The sequence below is a fragment of the Orycteropus afer genome, unplaced genomic scaffold (assembly GCF_000298275.1).
Source record: "Orycteropus afer afer isolate SDZICR_OR568_19922 unplaced genomic scaffold, OryAfe1.0 scaffold00010, whole genome shotgun sequence".
Classification (NCBI taxonomy): domain Eukaryota; kingdom Metazoa; phylum Chordata; class Mammalia; order Tubulidentata; family Orycteropodidae; genus Orycteropus; species Orycteropus afer.
This window is the reverse complement of record NW_006921597.1, coordinates 9577798-9599914: the sequence shown is the minus strand read 5'-3', so window position 1 is coordinate 9599914 and position 22117 is coordinate 9577798. Positions and strand designations below refer to the sequence as shown.

The window sequence follows — 22117 nt, the reverse complement described above, 5'->3', positions numbered from 1 at the left end:
TTGGGTTTCTGAGGCAGTATCACTATGGAAGTAGGATTGCCCAACCTTCCTTCCGAGGAGTGGCTGGTGGGTTTGAACCACCAGCCTTCTGGTTAGCAGTCAAGTGCTTTAGCCACTATGTTACCAGAGCTCCTATTCAGGTACTTAGGGCTCCATAAAACTCTGCGTTTACATATCATACAGACAGTCAGTCAAACTTTCTGCTTAGGAGGAAGACCTGATTGTTGAAGATTATTTACTCTTTTTTATTTTTGTTTAATTTTTTTTCCCCCAGGCATAATACTTTTGGGTTCTGGCCTTCAGGGGATTAATAAAAACAAACAAAAAAAAAAACAACAGCTAGATTTAGAGCCAAGGAGATGCCTTCTGTTTATTTTATGTCTCACACAGCCAAATGAGTTCTTCTCAAATAAACTTCTTCCCCTCTGGGCTCAGAATGATAATAGAGACAATGCCATTCCACATAGTGCTGTTTGTTTTGAAGATGCTATAAAATTCTAAAATCTTTTCTGTGGATCTGTCACTGAAGAAGACCTTAACTGGGGAGTAAAATTATACCTCTGTGTTTAACATCTGTTCCTTTGGTTATTTTCCAGAATAGTGCTGCCCTAAATAGTTCTTTGATGCTCTAACTATACTGTTAAATATTATGCTAGCATTTTAAATTTTGTTTGGGGCACATAAAGAGGATTGGAATACTTTTAATAGCTGTAATTATGGATCCCAATGACTAACTGCCATCAAGGAGACTTGCAGAACAGAGGCCCAGCCCGGGGGACAATAGGGCCTCCTTACCCTGCATGTCCCTGTTCTCTCCCATCAGCTGGTAATTCAGTTCCTATACTGTTCTGAACTGACTTTGTGCATTTTTGCCCTGGCCCAGTACTATCACAATTTGGTTTAAATAAGTATGTGCATTTTCACAGCTGGAATTAATTCACTGGAAATGTAATTTAAATACAGAATTGTTGCTGTGTGTTGTTGAGTCAATTTCAACTTATAATGACCCCATGTGACAGAGTAGAGCTGCCCCATAGAGTTTTCCGGGCTGTTATCCTTATGGGAACAGATCACCAGGTCTTTCTTCCACTGAGCTGCTGGGTGTGTTCGAACTACCAACCTTTGGGTTAGGAGTTGAGTGTTTAACTGTTGCACCACCAAGGCTGTTTAAATACAGAGAAGAGTCATGCTAGCACATATGACATATTAGGTTATAGCATTACATAAGACGAGGGTCTCTATCATAGGTAGAAAAGATTTTTAAAATATTTTAGAAAACTGCATGGATTTAAATTTGTTTAATCTACAACATACATGCAAGATGAGTAGGGAACAGGGAACACATACAGTTCAGTGTCACCTTTCATCCTTGTACATTATCTCCTGGCAACAGCACTGCTCATCTTTAATAGACTAGTGATAGATCTACCCCAGTCAGAAGTACTAGGAAGTTTGCTGCCTCTGAAGCATTTGCTAGAGAAGGACAAACCACTAATCAGTTTAGCTCCTGGGGTGCCCTCTCCCCTCCTCCCCATGCTCTTCTCCTGACATTATCATTACCCAGCTCAGTTGCCATCGAGCCAGTGCTGACTAACAGCAAGCCCATGTGTGTCGGAGTAGAAATGTCAGCCACTAAAACCCCTGGAAGTGACTGAATCATCAGTGGGTGGAGTGCCAGCCATACTTGGCCTACATGTGTCCCAGTGATGGTCTTAATCCCTTCTCAGCCCACTTCTCAACACCATCCTCTGTTGGCTTCACCATGATGGGAGCTTTTTTCTAGAATTACTTTGATAATATCACAACAACTACCTAAAGCAAGTGCCCCATAAATTGTTGAGTTAAATAAAGTAAGAAGAGGGTCGTTGTCTTCTAAGAAATGCAGAAATACTTTACTTAAGTATATTCAAATAATGGCTTTGCTCTTCAGGGGCTGGCCCACCATCATATAGCATATAGATTTTGCACAGAGCATTTCCAAGACCTCCTTTATTTATTTATTTTGTTGTTGTTGTTGTTTTTCCTTAGTTTAGGAATTTAGATTAGAGTAGAAAGGTTAGTGGGAGAGTCAAGCATATTGCTTGTGGCAGATCATACTATATTAAACCAGTATTTTTATCTTCTCCAGCAAATAATTCTGTGTTCTCAGTTGTCCTTTTTGTCCTTTGACTTCTCATTGCAGGTTTGTGTGCAGCTTGGTGTATTATGGCCTGACTCTGAGTGCAGGTGATCTAGGTGGAAGTATTTATGCCAACCTGGCCCTGTCTGGCCTCATAGAGATTCCATCATACCCTATCTGCATCTACTTGATTAACCAAAAATGGTGAGTGTAGATGACTATGAAGTGGACCACATAGAATTCTTTCTCTCTCACTTTCTGAAGTGCATACATACCTAAATATTATTGTCTCTGTCCATATGGAGTATTTGCTAGCTGTTCCATGTAATAAGAATTTCTCTAAGGCCCAATGCAGTCAGAATACACTTTTTACCTTAGTATTTCTTGAGTTTCATCTTTACTAGTTTTTATATAGATTTCAATCCAGCATTGACAAGCATTACCAAATAAAGGTTTTTGAGTAGGCTCTGTGTGTGTAATTTGTTAGTCACAGTAGATAGATTACTAGTTCTGTGTAGCTAGAAGCCATCAACCCAGTTAATGTTATTTAAAAGTTTTTATAAGAAGACAAATGACCAAGGGATTAGACTTTTCTTTCCTCCCAAGAGCCACTTTATTTTGTTGAGGGAGAGAACATATCCTACTTTGCTATTCTTCGTCAGTGGGCATGGTTTTGTTCTTGTTGTTGTCAGGGGCCATTGAGTTAGTTCAGACTCATGGTGACTCATGCACAACAGAACCAAACACTACCCAGACCTGTGTTGTCTTCATAATCATTGAGATATTTGAGCCCGTTGTTGTAGCCACTGTGTTAGTCCATTTCATTGATGGTCTTCCTCTTTTTTGCTGACCCTTTACTTTACCAAGCATGATGTCCTTCTCCTTGTCCAAAGTATAAGAGACAAAGTCTCACCACCTTCACTTCTAAAGAGCATTCTGGCTCTGCTTCTTTCAAGACAGATTTGTTTGTTCTGGCAGTCCATGGTATTTTCAATAATCTTTCCTAACACCATAATTCAAAGGCAAAAATTCTTTTTTCTGTGACGGCACATAACAACAACAACAACATACATTATCCAGTTTTTGCATGTCCTGAGGCAATTGAAACTACTGTGACTTGGGTCAGGCACACCTTAGTCTTCAAAGTGACATCTTTCCTTTTTAACACTTTAAAGAGGTCTTTTGCAGCAGATTTGCAGTCAATGCAATACGTCATTTGACTTCTTGACTGCTGCTTCCATGGACATTGATTGTGGATCCAAGTAAAACTAAATCCTTGACAACTTCAATATTTTCTCTGTTTTTTCATGAACTTGTTTATTGGTCCAGTTGTGAGGAGTTTTGTTTTATGTTGAAGTATAATCCATACTGAAAGCCGTAGTCCTTTGTTTTCATCAGTAAGTGCTTCAACTCCTCTTTTCTTTCAACAAGTAAGGTTGTATCATCTGCATATTGCAGATTGTTAATGACTCTTCCTCCAATCTTGATGCTGCATTCTTCCTCATATAGTCCAGTTCCTCAGATTATTTGTTCAGCATATAAATTGAATAAGTATGGTGAAAGGATACAACCCTGATACACACCTTTCCTGATTTTAAACCATTCAATATCCCCTTGTTCTGTTCTAACAGCAGCCTCTTGGTCTATGTACAGGTTCCTTATGACCACAATTAAGTGTTTTGGAATTCCCATTCTTTGTAATTTTATCCATAATTTGCTATGATTCATAATGTCAAATGTCTTTGCATAGTCAGTAAAACACAGGTAAACATCTTTCTGATATTCTCTGCTTTCAGCCAAGATCGATCCTGTATCAGCAGTGATAGCCTAGTTCCATATTCTTTTCTGAATCTGGCTTGAATTTCTGGAAGTTTCCTGCTATAACCATTTTTTAATGATCTTCAGCAATATTTTACTCGCATGTGATATTAATGATATTGTTCGATAATTTCTGCATTCTCTTGGATCACCTTTCTTTAGAATGGGTACAAATATGGATCATTCCCAGATGATTGTCCAGGTAGCTGTCTTCAAAACTTCTTGGCATATACTAGCAAGCACCTCCAGTGCTGCATCCCTTTGCTTAAATATGTCAATTGGTATTCTGTCAATTACTGGAGTCTTGTTTTTTACCAATTGCCTTCAGTGCAACTTGGACTTCTTCATTACCATCAGTTTTTGATCTTATGTCACCACAGACAAATGGTGGGGGCATGCCTTTAAAATACTTGTAAAAGTTGTTTTACAGAGTACCTTTCCTCAGATAGCTTCTTAGGACAACTGAAAATCCTGTCCTGTATAAGTTAGGAATCAGTTGGATTATGCCATTTCTCGTTTCGCAGAAATTATCATTTTAACCGAAAACAGGCTTCATTTCACATTGAACTTGGTGCTGTTCTCATACATATTTTGTTTGGAACATTTTGTAGGGCCCATTTGGATTCTGTTAAATGGAAGGCCTTTTTTATTAGGGAGAATTCCCAGTTGCCTCTGCTGACCCCTCTATTAATGACTGCAGCTTACCCTTGTCATTCTCCAAGAGCTGGCTCAGATATCATGTGAAGACGTCTTTCCCCAACATCCCCAGTTGTACCAAATGTCCTTTCTTGGCTCTGCTTTAGCTTCTCCTGCATGCTTCTGACAGTCACTTCAAGCGTTACAAGGGTGCTATGACTGTGTGTGTATTTTATACATCTCTGCATCACTGGTGCCTGCTGAGCATGACGCCTGACACTTGAAAGGCATTTGGAAATGATTGTTAAATTAAGCAAAATGACACAGGAAAGGAGACTCAAACCTTCACTGTCTCCTAGCAGTTGCCACCAGAGAATTAAGATTAAAACATAAAGCAGAGAGATGCAATGTCAGATTTGGGATCAGGCACCCCTGAATTTCTATCTGCTTTTCCCATATTCTAGCCATATGACTTCAACTACATCTCCATGTACTCATCGATAAACTAGAGATTTTAAAATCTACCTGCCAAAGGACAAGTACAGATAGATGCACACCCATGTTCATTGCAGAACTATTTACAATAGGAAAAAGATGGAAAAAAACTTAGGTGCCCGTCGACAGAAGAAGGGATGACCAAACTATGGTACATACACACAGTGGAATACTATGCAACACTAAAGAATAATGTAGAATCTGCAAAACACCACATAACATAGATGAACTTGGAGGACATTATGCTGAGTGAAATAAGTCAATCACAGAAGGACAAATATTGTATTAATCTGTTATTGTAAAAGTCAAAGAAAGATTTATATATGGAAGGAAACTTTCTTTGTTGGTTACCAGGGGTGGGAGAGGAGGGGAGGGAACACTGCAAAAAAAAAAAAATTAAAAATAAATAAAATCTACCTGGCAGAAACGTTAAAAATTAAAATGTTGACATTTCTAGCAGGCCCTTAATAAAGGGCAGCTTGTAAGTTTTAATATCTTTCTTCTACCTTAAAGCCCTTACTTAAAAAGTACTTCTCTCAATAAAGTGTACAATAAATTTCACTTAGTTCTGACCTATTAACAAGAAATTTTTTTCTGCTTGTACTTTTAAGAGAGGAGGCTTATTCTAACAGTGTTTCAAACTTTTAACTGTTTAAGTTCAGGTAACCAAACTAAAAAACCCCAGCTCACTGCCATTGAGTCGATTCTGACTCATAGCAACCCTCACTGGGTTTCCAAGGCTGTCAGTCTTTATGGGAGCAGAATGCCCCATCTTTCTTCCACAGAGTGGCTGATGGGTTCCAACCTCTGACTTTTTGGTTACCAGCCAAATGCCTTAACCATCAGCAGAGCTCTTTTTTCAGGTAACCACAAAATGTCATGAACTAGAAGAATCCATTCTCCATGCTTGAGTTTCATTTTCTATAAAATGAAGACTTACAGGTTTGTTAATAGGTTAAATAAGAAAATAGATGGAAAGCATTTAAAACAGTGCCTGGAACACAGTAAACACTTGAGGAGATAGTGTTACTTGATGCCCTATTCCTCACACATCATTTGATCCTGCCCCCCCCCCCCAGTTTTCCTTTGTTGTATGATGGTTATTTATTTTATATCCTTGTCATTCTGCTGGTCAAGTCATATTTGCTAACCACACTTTTTTTTAAGAAAAAGATAAGCATATGTGATGAAACCAAGAACATTTAAAAAGGAAGCTTGGATGGAAGAAGCAGCTAAATTCATAAGATTCCCAATAGAAATGTGTCATTGCTTTTGATTACTTAGGTTTGGTCGGAAGCGGACGTTAGCAGCATTTCTGTGCCTTGGAGGACTGGCCTGCCTTATTGTAATGTTCCTTCCAGAAAAGAAAGGTATGCCTTTCACATTTCTACAAGGGTTTTGAACAGCAGTTTTATTACAATGAATCTCAATATAGTAGAGAGATTACCATATGCCAGGCTTCATTTCTGTGATTGCATATTATTTAGCAATTGTGTGGGGTATAATGGGCCAGATTCTTTCCATTGCCTAAACTATTCTCTGGGTGAATAATGTGCTTAGAGGTGCACTATTAATTCTTTCAGGCTATTAAGCTACCATCTTGGGTGACTGGGATGCAGTACAGTGAGGGTAGAGTTGTTTATTTGATGATGATGTAGGCCGGTTTGTTCTGCATAGACAGAAACTCTGTCCAAGACTGCAGATTGCACTCTTCATCCCAGCCAATTGCAAGATCATAGAACACTGGCTCTAAATGGTGGCCTTGGCACCCCTTGATACCTCCTTCAGTATTCCCAGGCCACCCCAGTAACAACAACATCAAAAATACTTACTGTTGGTGATAATCAGCATTCTCTCAGTCTTACATAAAGTATGAATAAAATATCTTCGGAAAACCTTGGTGTTTTTATATATTTATAGCTTTGCTATGCAAACACGACTTCACAGAAAGTCCCTCTGGCATCCTTGTCTAAGCTGATCACTGCCCTTCTATAGAAATTCTGTGGCTACTGCTGGTTCTCAGCCTTTTTGGTACCAGCACACCTGAGGCATGCCAGCTATTGTGTGGGGAACTGCACAGTGATTTTCAACAGTGAGGAGTGGGTCATAACAAAATCTACTTCTGTGACGTATGATACAACAAAAGCCCCACATGTGGGTTTTTAGATTTTGATAGGACTCCATTATGGAATTTGCATTTGAGATGAGAATCATTGTGAGATATTTTAACATAAAGTCTCGGTAAGTACTGGAAATCAGCTGGAGGATTCATTTCTTGCCACAGCATAACATTCATTAAATGCTCCTTGAGGCTAAGTTTTACCAATATCTCATTGAAGACCCTGAAGCCATGGGATCTACCTGTTTTATAACTCTGCTATATACCTAATGTGTTGATAGTTGCTGGCTGCGATTCTGTGCCTTGAACTCAGAGTGCAGACTGCCCACTTGTTAGGATTCTACCCAGTGTTTATAACATCCTTATGATGATTTTCATGGAATCACGGAAACTAGAGAGTTTATTAAGTTTGCCTATTTCCTGTTCTCTAAGAAAACTGATCCCTCTGTTAGTGCTAGGTAGAGGAGAAACTCCTCAGCTATTGCCTGTCATGGGCTCATAGACCTAAGTGCCCAGCTCTTGTCTGAGGCTTCAAATCATTGTAGCTTTATATTCAGCAGCCTTTGTATTTCATAGGCCACATAAGAATTCAGTTGTTTCCAATGCCTAAAAGTCCACTCTAGTGGCACTGTGGTCAAGGCACTGGGCTGCTAACCAAAAGGTCAGCAGTTTGAACCCACTAGCCACTCTGAGGAAGAAAGATGAGGCAGTCCGCTTCCATAAAGATTTGTTGTTGTTGTTATGTGCCGTCGAGTCGGCCCCAACTCATAGCGACCCCTCCTTGGGTTTCCGAGGCAGTATCACTACGGAAGTAGGATTGCCCAACCTTCCTTCCGAGGAGTGGCTGGTGGGTTTGAACCGCCAGCCGTCTGGTTAGCAGGCAAGTGATTTAGCCACTATGCTACCAGAGCTTATGGCCTTGGAAACCTTATGAGGGTTGCTGTGAGTTGGAATTGACTCCACGGCAGTGGGTTAGGGTTTAACAGTCCACTGTTTTATTTACCACGGAACCCTGGTGGCATAGTGCCTAAGACATTTGACTGCTAACCAGAAGGCTGACAATTCAAAGCCACCAGCCACTCCTTGGAAGGAAGATTGGAAAATTTACTTCCATAGAGATACCACCTTGGAAACCCAAGGAGGGATCACTATGACTCGGGATCAACTCAATGGCAGTGAGTTTGGTTTTTTGAGTTTTGTTCTATTTATCACTTTGTAGAGAAAATCTTTTCATTGTTACCGTAAATACACCAGTAACCTATCAGACCTCTGTAAGCCAGGCCATTTATATCTTTCCTCTCTTCTACATATTTGCACATGACAGCTAACACACTTCTAAAATTGCATATGACCTTTTCCTGAAATTACTTCATATAAACAGCGAAGTGAAAACCCAAAGTGAATGTAGATTTATTTAGATCAGTAATCACTTCTTTCCTCACTTCCAGCCGATTTTAAGAGAACAGCTTGAACTAGGGCTTTGAACTCATTCAAACCAGTTGAGTCATGACTGATACAATAGAATTCAGAGCAGACCTGAATTTGTAAAATGGGTATATCAGACTGATAACTGGAATGAAAAAAAATTACAGGTCAAAGCGCTGGAATGGGAGACTTGGAAAAGGCAGAGTGATCCTTTTCAGGAGCCTAATGTGGGAAATTTGATTATTGCCAGGACTATGGAGAGTGACACACAAACTCAAAGTGGCACAGTAGCCTGCCATCTTTGAGCTGGACACCATTGTTTCTGACTCTGCCAGTAAAGAAATTTGGTTGCCATGTAATGCACATGCTGCCTTTGTTTTCTAAGAAGGAGATTATGTTTCTTGCAGTGCATTGACCTGTAATTTTTCCCATTCTGGTTGTTGCTCCAGTATACCTGCATTTTACAAATTTCAGTCTGTTCCAGTTTTGCTTCGTCAGCCATAACTGAACTGGGAAGAACCGATTCAAAACCCTGCATGAACCTTTTTATGATTGTACTCCTGGGTGGGCACTGGGAAGAAACAGCAAAACTAAGTACTTTGTACATTCTGTGAATGTGTGTCAGGAATATGATTCTCTACTATACTTAGATGAGTCCTGCTGGCAGAGTGGTTAAAGTGCTCAGCTGCCAACCAAAAGGTCAACAGTTCAAACCCACCAACTGTTCCATGGAGAAAGATGTGGTGGTCTGCTTCTATAAAGATTTGCAGTCTTAGAAACCTTATGGAGACAGTTCTGCTCTATTCTATAGGGTCTCTTATGTGTTGGATTCAACTCGACAGCAGTGGTTTTTTTTTTTTTTTAATTATTATTATATTTAGAAGAGTGGATGTCTAGTCTGTCTTTAATGATTTTCAGGGAAAGATGTTCCCTAATGACCTTTAGTAAATTATTTCTATTATTATAACCATTACTTTGATCCTCTCCTCCCACAACTGAGTCATTTTCTTTCATTTTATTCGTTACCTGAGATAGAAAACAGACAGCCACCCCCCTTTTTGGCATAATCCTTTCTAAACTTGCAGAGAGTCATCTAGCTAGTCTTGAATCTTACCTTCTTTGAACTTAAAAATACTTAGAGCTAAACTTTTTTGAATCTTTGATATTTACTCTTGAAAATATTTTGATGGCTTTCTTTGAAATCTCTTGGGGTTTTTCTTCCTCAAACTTCTGAGCTCTAAACTACATATTATCGAAGCACTGCTAAAGACATATGAAGGATACCTAGAAATTTGAAAAATTCTACTAGCATCTTGTGTTCATTTGGAGACCACTAGTTTTCACACTCCTTTGTGTGCTCATTTGCCCTCATTTTTTCCTACCAAACATGGATTCATTCTCTCCATTCTGCCAACCATGTGCCCTTCTATTCACTTTTTGTGGCATCTATATGATTATAAGGAGCTCTGGGGATGTGATGGGTAAGGCACTTGCCTGCTCACCAGAAGGTCAGTTGTTCTAATTCACCAACTGCTCTGTGGGAGAAAGATGAGGCAACCTACTTCTGTAAAGATTTATAGCCTTGGAAACCCTATGGATGTTGCTATGAGTTGGAATTAACTCAGTGGCCATGGGTTTGGTTTCTGGTTTTTTATATGATTATAGCTGTCTGCATCTGTAACTATGACATATCTCTAAGAAAGATAGCCAGTAAGCTAGAAAATAGATTTCTTGCCATTCCTCAGCCTGTGGTTTGTAATTATTAGGCAAAAGTGTTCTTCCTTGTACATATTTATATGCTGGCCAACCTCCAAGAAAATGTTATTCTCTGAGGAAAATTTTACCAGGTGGTCACTACAAGTATTCCTCAACTTATGACATATTCAAGTTATGACAAACTGCACTGTCCATTTTTCTTTTTTTGTACATCTTATCAGTAGTAATATGTACTATATAGAGTGATGCAATGTGTACTTTGCTGATGTTATTGTTTTCATGCCAACCCCTAAAGACAAAGATCAGATATATAAAGGTACTGATAATAAAAGGCCATAATAATGAAAACTGGAAAAAAATGAGGTACTAGACTTAACATCAGAACAGATTACGACAGTCATTGGAATGGAACCCCATCATAAGTCGGGGGGCTACCTGTAACGTATTCCACAAATTGGTCATCATAAATTTAATCTGGTCTCTATCCTTATTTAAAGGATCATAATTAAGTTTATAATACTGGTGAACATCCATTAAATGTTGACTACGTGCTGGATTCTCTTCAAATGCAAGACATATTAGATATTATTCCTATTTTAATGTTTCACAGCAAGTAATTACCACATCTGGAGTTCAGACTAAAAGTAGTGTTCTTTTAGAAATGTTATTTTTCCCTCCTAGAGTTTTAAAACCAAAGTGTTAATATTCTTCGATGCTATAGCATTGATTTCATCTCATAGAGACCCCATATAAGAGTGCCATTGCCCGCATGGGATTTTCTTGTCTGGAATCTTTATAGAAGTAGATTGCCAAGTCTTTCCCCTGTCGAGCCTCTGAGTGGGTCCAGACCACCAACTGTTTGGTTAGCAGCTAAACCCTTAACTATTTACACCACCAAGCCTACTTAGAACCACAGTATTCATTGCAGATGGTGAAGCTATGGTCTTAGAAGATTCATGCTGCCTGATGAGGCTCAGTTTTTTACTCTTCAGTGGGCAGGACTGATGGGGAATTGGCCAGGGTTGTCAGAGTGGTTCTGGGCTCTTATTGACATAAGTTGTGTTCCTGCCAGAGAATCTGAATATGCAGAAGTCAGGACACATGACTACATAAGGAAGTTTAATAGTTGAAGAATGTGTCCTCAGTGGAACCCCAGTGGCTCTATAGAATCTTAATACCTCATTTATTTTCTCAACTTTGGTTTGCTCATTCTTTAGTCATCTACTTTCTGCTATATACAAGATACTGTTCATGAACAAGACTCAGTTCCTGGCCTGAAGGAGCTTACAATCTAGTGAGGGAAGTTAGTGATTCAAAAAATAACAATAAAAGAAGGTACCATATGAGAATTGACAATAAAATGCTAGGTGACTTTCACTTATGGCCATGACAGTAATGGGAACAGCTGTCCTCTTGCTTTAAACAACTGTCAAACCAGACAAAATACAAACAGTGTTGTTTTTGGACATTGGACAACAATCTGTGCAGAACAGTGATCCTGAGAGAAGAGAAACAAAGTGAGTTCTGAGAGGACCTCAGCTCAGGGTTTTCAGGCCACAGTGCAGGCAAGGGGATCCCAGCAAAGTCTGGTGTGCTTGCTGAATTGAGAAATTGAACTGTTCTGAAATATGTCATCCTGTATAGGTTGAAAACAGTACCAGAGGATCATTTGCAGTCAAGCAAATGTGCCCATTTGTTTGTTTCATTGCCACTTAATACATTTTCCTGACTCACTCAGTTTTCTGGGAAATAATTAATGAGTTTAATTTGCCCTAATTTTTGGTTTAAATGCAGAAGTTGTTAAATCTCAAAAGTCTAGACACATATCTCAGTGTAAATTCAGAAAGATGTGATTTTCTCTCTCTCTCTCTCTCTCTCTCTCTTTTTTAAGAAGTGCCTCATGGCTTAAAAATACAGCTGAATAGCCTGGCAGAAGAGGGGAGAATAGCCTCAGGTGGTCGAGTCTGGCAGTGCCTGGGCCACTGTGTTCATGACTCTATCCTTAAAATGGATGAAGATTTATTTCACAGTTGAACATGGAAGGTGGCTCTTGTTTTTTAGAATGAGATGGAGAGGGCATTAACACAGATATTATTTTACTAAATTAATTTCTATCATAGTCTATCCAGATATTTAGTAAAGACTGATGTGCATAGTACTATGGGACATGATGTGAGGAACACAAACAAGATACCAACCTTAAGCCAAAGGAACTCAAAATATATTTGAGCAGATGAGATGGAAAAGTAAGTAACTACAAAGGAGTGTCTGAAGCAGGCTTGTTGAATGAATTGGAAAATAAGGCAGTGGAGGTCAAGGGAAGGAGAGGATATTTCATTTGAGCTGCTCAAGAGAGAAGTGGTTTATATGAGCAATGGAGTCCCAAGGAAGAGGACAAGAATGTTCTATATGGCAGAAATGTCAAGAAGAATGAGAGGCAATTCTACTGATGATTAGGACATCACTGTTAACCTTCAAGAGCAGGAGTTTCCAGAGAAGATGGTATTGCAAGCTGATAGTAGGAGTTATGGGCAGATGCATTTGAGGAAATGGAGTGGCGGCCACTCATTGGAGATGCTCAGTATTCATGGAAGAAAGTGCATCAGAGTCAATGTGAATTTTTTTTTTTCCTTTGGAAGACAAAATTGTGTTATGTTGAAGGCAAAGGCAAATAAGTTACTGAAAAGGAGAAGTTAAATATGTGTGAAAGAGAATAATTAAATTGTGGTGTCCCAGAGAAGATCATGTTAATAAAGAACCACAGAACAATCAATAGTATTTTGGATAAGGAAATGAATTGTCATAAAACATTTTTGCATTTTATGCAAAAAATTTCCATTAAAAACCTCACATGTTGTTAGTAATTCATGTGAGAAGTTTGGGAGGAGGAAGAATTGAAGCTACTTCTATGCTTAAAGTCTTGTTCTTTAAAGAACATTAATGTCTTATATATTTGCTGGTGGTAATTTAAAATGATTATTCTTATCTAGGAGTCCCGGAGTGGTATAAATGGAAGTGGTTCAGTGAAAGGTTGGCAACTGAAACCTACCCAGAAGCACGTTGGAAGACAGGCCTGGCAGTCTGCTTCTGAAAAGTCCCAGCCTTGTAAACCCTATGGAGCAGCTCTACTCTGTACACATGGTGTCACCATGAGTTAGAACTGACTGGATGGCACCTAACAACAACAATCCTTATCTGAGGCCCCTAGGTGATGGACTTGACTACTAACCTAAAAGTTAGTGGTCTGAACCCATCCAGCAGTGTCACAGAAGAAAGGCCTGGTAATCTGCTCTCATAAAGATTGTAGACAAGAAAACCTTTTAGAACAGTTCTAATCTGTAACATGTGGGTTGCCAGGGGTTGGAATTAACGCTAAGACACTAGGCTTGGTTTGGTTTTGGTATTCCTTATCTTCTCATACAGTCGCTATGACTCAGTGGTAGTGCATTGGGTTGGGTTTTTTTTTTTATATCTTCTGAACAGAACACCAAGAAGTACAGATTTAAGATAGCAATTTTCTAGACCAGCCTCTGCCTCTTACATCAGTCAGGCTTATTCTCCTCACATGCCACAAATACACATCGATTGTTAAACAAGATTGGGAAGAAAGGAATGTTGGTATTGCCCTTGCTAGACAGAACTTAAGATATTGATTGAGATTACTTTGTACGGTACAGAAATTTTCAGGGTGCTCCGTCATTCGGGTTGCAAGTTTAATCACATGCAAGATTTGTGGGTGTGACCAAAACAGTGAGAAAATATCTGTGTGTGTGATTATGTGAAATTTTAACCCTTCTCGGTGTGGATTCAATTATGTTACCTCTTTATTGTTTGAGATTAGCATTAATGACTCATTCCTTCAACACGAACTGTACCATCTAAAATAATTTTTATCAACTGAAGTTCTCACAGGTGTTGCACTTGCCCTCCTCAGGCACAGGTGTGTTTGCGGTGGTGAACAGCCGTTCCTTGTCCTTGCTGGGGAAGCTGACCATCAGTGCTGCCTTTAATATTGTTTATATCTACACCTCTGAGCTTTACCCTACAGTTATCAGGTACGTGCCACCCAAAGTCACGCTGTGCATTTTGTTGTAGACTCTTCCATAAGGAGATGGTATGGTTCTCATTTCTTCTGGAGCATAGTTATCATGGGGTCCCCAGCACCTCAGCAGGGAGTTATAAGCATAGCGGCTGTCTCTGTTGACTACTCTTGCTTCCTTGGCTGAGGAAAATGTAGTTTTATCTGAGTTTCCTTGTGTAAATTCAGCTCTACACTAAATAAATCCATCACTCAGATAGTGCTCTGATATTTTTGTTTCTGTGAATTTCGTTTACCTTTGCCAGGCACATGACAGAGAAAGGGACAAGGTCCCTGTTATCACAGAGCCTACATTTCGAGAGAGCAGATGAACAAACAAATATGCAAAATTTTTTAAAAAGTAATTTCACGTGGTAATACATGAATATTAGACTTAAAATATTAGATGTTAAATGTAGTTTTCAGTGAGTAGAGCTAACTTACGTCTGAAAGAACATATTCCATCCTAAATTTCCCCTTAGAATAAGTCTGAAAACTAAAAATAATGAACCCAAAGTCATGAAGGTGCAGAAACTTTACAAAACCACCTCTGTGGGTCAGGCCCTTATTTTCTTAGCCGGCCTTTTTGGTCTTTTTTTTTTTTTTTCAAAGAATCATTCTGAATGAATCCTTGTCTTTTCTTTATTCATACAAGAAGCCTAATGCTTCTTTCTACTTGTTCATTTAAAATTTTTTTCTCCCAACATAAAATCAGATTGTCTGTGACTAGTTAGTCATTTATTTGTGTCTACAGCCTACTTTCTGTTGGCCATTGGCTCTAAAGCTAAGGTGGTCATTTTGTCCAAGGATGTAGTAAGGTCATTATTGATAATTAGGCTGGGATAACAGGGTCAGCCTACTTAGGACTGATGTCATGCTCCCTCATTCCTTCCCAACTCTTTCACACCCGCACTCCCCAGGAAAGTAATGTACTTGGTTTCCTGAGAATACATGCTCAGTTCAACTCCTTTTTATATCCCTGACCATTAAATAGTTAATTAGTTGAGTTTAATTAACTGGACAGACTTTTTGGATCATAAAGCTGTGCATCTCTATGGCAGGATTAACTGATAGGAAACCTAAGAGGCAAAAAAACATAAAAACACTTGGCAAAAATACTCAGATGTTTGGTTCTCAATAGGGTAGCTGCTAGCTTTGTGTGGCTATTTAAGTTAAATTAAAAATTCAGTTCCTCAGTGCCACCACCACATTTCAAACACTCAATAGCCACAAGCCACTAGTGGTTACAATGTTGGACAGTGTAATTGGAGAATGTTTCCATCATTACAGAAATTTCTATTTCAGACATCACTGCTCTATAGGATCTTATACTTCTACTTTGAGATATATGTTAATCTTCAGATTTTTTAAACTGTCCTGCTAGAACTTACTGATTTTTTTTCCCTACTTTTTCATATGTCTTTCAGGAATGTTGGGCTCGGAACTTGTTCTATGTTCTCCCGAGTTGGTGGAATCATTGCTCCCTTCATCCCCTCACTGGTTGGTTTGTACCTCTTAGTTTTGTTTTCCTTGATTCTCTGCTTTGGAAATGCTTGTGATTTGCATAGAAAGAGGTAATGAATAGATGCCATTGAAGATCACACCACCAAGGAGAACCTCGTGCCTTTCAGACTAAGAATCCAGTAGCAAATGAACTCTTACCAAGGATGCTTTTATCCCTGATGGGTCTGATTTTTTGCTCGAGTCTGTAGACGTTGTTGTTGTTGTTATGTGCCGTCAAGTTGGACCCGACTCATAGCGACCCCTCCTTGGGTTTCCAAGGCAGTATCGCTACGGAAGTAGATTGCCCCATCCTCCTTCCGAGTAGTGGCTGGTGGCTTTGAACCACCAGCCTTCTGGTTAACAGTCAAGGGCCTTAGCCACTATGCTACCAGAGCTCCCCTGTAGACATTGGAGGGTCTAATAATGGCAGCTTACCCCTTCCTGTCTCCATTCTCAAGTTAGTTAATCAGCAAATATTTATTGATTTTCTGCTATGTGCTGGGCTCCATGCACAGCACTTTATATGTGTGTGTGTGTGTATATATATATATATATATATATAATAAAATATGTATATATTATTAATGTATATATTATTTCATGTAACCTTCAGAATAACTGTATGATATAGGCATTGTTGTTACCCACATATTAAAGATGATGAATGCAGAAGAAAAAGGGTGAATATTTTCCCAAAGGCACACTACTTGGAAAAGAACAGTTAGAAGCATACTTAGCAGTATGTCCATTAATGTTTTTTGACATTTTCTAAATGACTTAGTTAAAAAAAAGGGATATGAACCTAAAAACCTTCCAGTCTTAAAATTCTCATACTCTGTGAAAGAACCCATGGGATTCGTATGCATCTTTCTCCATTGTCTGTTCTGTAACTGCTTCTTACCCAAGACTTAACCAAAGGGGGACTAGATCCTGTTCTCTGGGTATATTTCCTCTCAGCATGGGGCCTATGAACCTGCTCTGTAGACAGCTCTCACTTACTCAATGGTACAGCGTTGTCTCTGAAACGGTACTATATTCTTTGTACGTTTTGGGTTGTAATACTCTCCCTTTTCTGGGTATATCTACCTCTCCATGTTTCGTGCTTAATTTAAGGTAATGACAAATTTGGTTTGATTTTCTTGGTGTCTTATGGACTTCTGCTAAGTTAAGAAGAGGTGAAAATGTTGTGTTCCCCTTGACTCAGCAACACAAACACAGTGCTGAACATGTGTTTGCAGATAGGCGACTAGAAATAAGAGATCCTCCTCGCCCCCCTCTCCATCTCCCTCCTCCCTCTTTCCCTTTCCTTTCTTTTCCTCTCCTCTCCCTCTCCTCCTCCATCTTCTCTTCAGCTTTGAAAAATCAGGAAAGAATTATCTGAAGGAAAATCTTAAACTAACAGTGGTCCCACCCACAGAATTACATGCCCCCCCTCCCCATGTGGGCACTGGAAGCCCAATCTAGATCTTAAAGCAGAGGTGCTTCTGTGCTGGACTCAAGAATGTTAATCAGTTCTCAGGCCCCAAAGCAACATCCTACGAGGAATGTTTTGTATGTTGTTATCTTTGGTGTGTATTTAAAGAAAATACTTACATTTTCCTGAGATTATCTTTTTGTATCTCTGAAATAATTGCTTGTAATATAGTTCTTTGTTCTTTATCATGTTCACTGCAAGCAGTTTATAAACCCTGGGTATGTGGTAAAGTTCTTTAAATTTTTTCTTCTACTCAGAGCTTTTTTCTTTCTTTCCCCTAAATAATGTTTTACTATGTTTTTGGTGAACATTTACACAACAAATTAGGTTCCCATTTAACAGTTTCTTCATAATTGTTCAGAGACATTAGTTACATTTTTTCACAAGGTGTCAATATTCTCTTGAATTGTATTCTAGTCATTCCATTTCCAGTACTCTCGTTTCCCTGAGTCTGTTTAGAGTTTTTATTCCTTTTTTTCTCTGTGACTCTCAGCTATAATGTTAAGGGAATCAATGAGGGGATGTAGGATTGGGATTAATTGGCTGATTCCACATTGAGAACTTCAAAGTTTGTGATTAACAAATACTTTTGGATGTCCCCTATGTGATGAGCATATACAAATAAATCATTGTGTTATAAATTGTTGTGGGAATGGAAGCTGATCACCAGATTTCCTGCAATCTCAGACCCTGTAGGGCTGCTCTGCCCAGATACAGCCCATATCCCTTTCTCCCACAATACCTACCCCATGCACAAAACAGTCCGCTGCTTCCTATCCACATACCAGTGCTGCCTTTTTATTTACTCACTCCCATCTCCCCATGCCTGATGAGTCATTGGGTGACTTCCAAGTGCCATTTTCTATGAGGAGAGAAAATTGGTCTATAGTAGATTCTAGTGAGAACATTACCAAAAGCAAAAACCCACTTGCCATCTAGGTGATTCCAACTCACAACAACCCTATAGGACAGAGTAGCTCTGTCCCGTAGGGTTTTCAAGGTTATAATCTTTATGGAAGCAGACTGCCACATCTTTCTCCTGTGGAGTGGCTGGCAGGTTAATGGCCAACCTTTCAGTTTGCATTTGAGCACTTAATCACTGTGCCACCAGGCCTCCTTATGGGAAGATTAAATAGATAGTAAGTAATGATACTTCTTTAATCAGGAGACTGCTGATATCATCTGCTAGGGAAAAAACACTGACTTTTTGTTTGTTTTCATTCTGCCCCCTATCCCTGCAGAAATATGTACAGTGGTCTTTACCCTTCATTGTGTTTGGAGCCACTGGCCTAGCCTCAGGCCTCCTGAGTTTATTATTGCCTGAAACTCTCAACAGCCCACTGTTGGAGACATTCTCTGACCTTCAGGTATATTCCTATCGGAGGCTGGGAGAGGAAGCTCTGTCATTACAGACCTTGGATCCTCCCCAGGTATGGTGGTATTTTTTTGTAATCATTGCAATCCTGCACTTGAATAGTTACAGTTTTTGAAAATAAGAATGCTCTGGTCAGATTAAATAGAACTGAGTAAAAGTGATGGAAAAGTAAGGTGAAAAAGTAAGGATCTAATAGCAGCTGACTTTCAGAGACATAAAGATGATAGATGTGATTTATTAACATTATCAGAAGGGCTAATTCTTAGGAGAATAGATATCATAGAAATACTTTTGTCCATGAAATATGTAGATAGTAGTTTTCATTTCAGAAATGTCATGATGTCGTCTCACCACACTTTCTCTTTTCCTGTTTCAGTCTGCTGACAAGGAGAGCACTTTAGGGAGCGAGAGTGAAGAAGAGGAGTTTTATGATGCAGATGAAGAGACTCAGATGATCAAGTGAAGAGCCTCAGATTTCTCCTCAGAAGCATTGGAGCATCTTTTATGCCTCTTGTGAAGGCAGGTTCTCCCATGACACTTAAGAGAGCTATGGAAAGACAGTCTTGAACTTACATACATGATACTACTGAGCATGGAAGGATTTTTGTGAGGCACAGGAAAAGTTGAGGAAGAGAGTTCACGAGACAGGACCTCACTGCATTGAAGGAACCGTGGTTTATTTGCCCCAAATTCAGGTTCAGCTCGAAAGCATGACCTCTGTCCCAATACCTCAAACCCACATTCCAGAGTTGTAGACAGCATTGTTTCAACAAGTTTGATCATGCTGCTTTTCCTTCATCATGACCTAAAAGCAGATATGTAAACTTTCTCAACATTTCAGCGGGATGAGATAAGTCACTCTTATGATTGAACTTTTATACCATTTTTGATACCTGCCCCCTACCAGTTGCTCCTCACCAGGACTCTTTAGAGGCAGACTGGTGTTAAGATAACAAATCTGTGTCAGAGGAAAATCGGGGAGAGGTGTTTTGTGTGGCCCCAAACCCTCCAGCTTTACCTTAACTGATGATGTTTGAGTTTTGAACTTGGTTGTCGGCCTCTTGGTTGGCTTGAGTGGTTTTAGTCCCACCGATGACTGACTAGTAGAAGCCAAATCTACCAAAGTGATTTTCTTCAGAGTCAGAGCCCCATGAGCTCCCTTTAATGCTCAGAATGTGTCATCTCTTTAGTTCCCACTTGTACATATCCCCAGAAAAATTTCCATAGGAGATTCTGGTACCAGCAATAACCTCAAAATCACACACAGTCAATGAGAATGTTTTATAAAAATGCAAGGCAGTTAAAAAGTGGCATGGTGATCACTTAGCTGTAAAAATAAAAGGTACAGTTTTCAATAAGGAAGAAAGGAAAACTGTCTTTCATGCATTTGGGGATTGTTTTGCTTTCAGTGTTGTCTGATTAGGGACTTGGATAATTTACGAACTCTTCTTGTCCTAGATCAGCCCCTGCCTGTTTAGTCAGAATGGAAACCCAAGTAGTTTCATAGGAGTTGTAGGTTTTTCATTAAGCACTAACGAGTTTCTAGTAAATCAGAATGGTCTGTAGTTTCCTAAAACGATGTGCTGAAAATGTCTGTTTCCCTGGAAATCTTAAATGTTATCTCAAATAGGAGTATTAACCTAGAACCATCCAGCATGGGCAGCATGGCTTTAGTCACTTTCCCAACTAGGAAAAGGTCTGTGTTTTCAGAATTGCCTTTTTGACTAATGTCTTAGGGGCAGGGGATGGGGGAGGCTGGAATACATTAGAGGTAAAAAGAAGATGTCACTGTGACTGCTTCTGGAAATCTGGGGGGTACCACCCCCAGTTGACTCCAAATACACTCCTGTTCTCTTCTACTTTAACTTTTTGATTTACACTGTATGGCAATCTGTACCTTTGTACTTGTTACAAAAAATACCTTTGTATTTTTGTGTTCTCCCTATTATTCTCAGAACTGCCCTTGACACAGTAAGCCAGTTGTTGCCAGTCCTGACACATGGCAACCTCATGTGTTGCAGAACAGAACTGTGCTCCAAAGGGTTTCTGTGACTATGACGTCTTTGGAACAGATTGCCAGGCCTTTCTTCAGAGGCACTTCTGAGTGGGTTTGAACCGCCAACTTTTTGGTTAATGGTTGAGCGTTTGACCACCTAGGCACTCTTAGACACCACAAGGACCTAATAAATATTACTGTTTTTCGCCTTCAGGGAGGTGGTGGAATCTTCCTCCACTCCAGTATCATTCTTAGAAATCCCTTATAGGTAATCTGACCTAAACCCCTAAATTGTGGAGTCCTGCTTGGCTTTACCTGGAAAATGGAGACCCACCAAGCACCATTGGGAGAGAAGAAGAACTTATAAGGACACTTAGAAGCTCCTCTTCAGTGGGAATTAAAAATAGAACTATACAGTCACACATCGCATAATGTCCGTTGCATAATTATATTACAAATTTGAGGTGCATACTATGGTTCATAATAACAAATGAGTGCTACTTTGTGGCACACATCAAAACATTATTATTTCTGTATTAATGTTAAAGATGTTTTAGTGTATCTGGAAGTGTTTCTTTAATTGTTTTTTATGCATAGAAAGGTGCACTACATACTGTATACTAAGATAAACATTTGACTAACTGACATTAGATACAAACTGTAACTAACTGTTCCAACTTATGTACAAATTCAACTTAAAGACAGAAACGGAAGTTGTTCATAATCCAGGGACTGCTTGTGTATCATATGGTGTTTACACTATGTCCAAATCGCATAGCATCCTATTTCACAGAACATATCATGGACATTATGGACACATGACTGTATATAAATCATTGGTTGGTTGGAACTTTGTTCTCACTATAAGAGTAATACATACCATTATAGAAATTTAGAAAACAGAAGAGAAAAAAATCATCACCCACAGGCCCAATAACTAGAAACAACCAATATTACAGATTGGTTCTATTTGAAGACCAATTGGGAGTCCATCTCTCTACTGGCACTGGAATTCCCTCTGCCTCTGGCTGTACAAGTGAGGGTCCTATGGTTTTGTTCCTGGACTCCTGTCCCAGCCGCAGGATAGAAGAAGGGAGGGTGGGATGTACAGTTAGTGCATATACCATTTAATAAGGCTGGGATGGCTATCAGTTGCTTGTATCAGGAGTGCCACTAAATTTAGTTTCATTTTAGATGTTCCTCTAGCAACCTTTAATAATTACTTTTCTTTTTCTTTCTTTCTACTGTCATTATAAAAACAGAGTCTTTTCTTCTTTTTCATAGTAACAACTGAGGCATTGACGGTAGAGAGTGCATAGGAATATATTTGCATTGCTTGGATTATTAGAAAACATTTAATCGA

At 39.2% G+C, this 22117-nt stretch overlaps 1 protein-coding gene across 1 annotated transcript in view; it reads left to right on the top strand.

The window, feature by feature from the left end:
• Positions 1-19221, top strand: part of SLC22A15 (solute carrier family 22 member 15) — a 95616-nt gene extending 76395 nt beyond the window's left edge. Inside the window, exons 7-12 of the mRNA XM_007948717.2 lie at positions 2183-2323; positions 6353-6438; positions 14263-14383; positions 15834-15906; positions 18625-18813; positions 19135-19221. Coding sequence (XP_007946908.1) covers positions 2183-2323; positions 6353-6438; positions 14263-14383; positions 15834-15906; positions 18625-18813; positions 19135-19221 — 697 coding nt within the window. The remainder of the gene's footprint in view (positions 1-2182; positions 2324-6352; positions 6439-14262; positions 14384-15833; positions 15907-18624; positions 18814-19134) is intronic.
• Positions 19222-22117: the final 2896 nt, after the last annotated feature.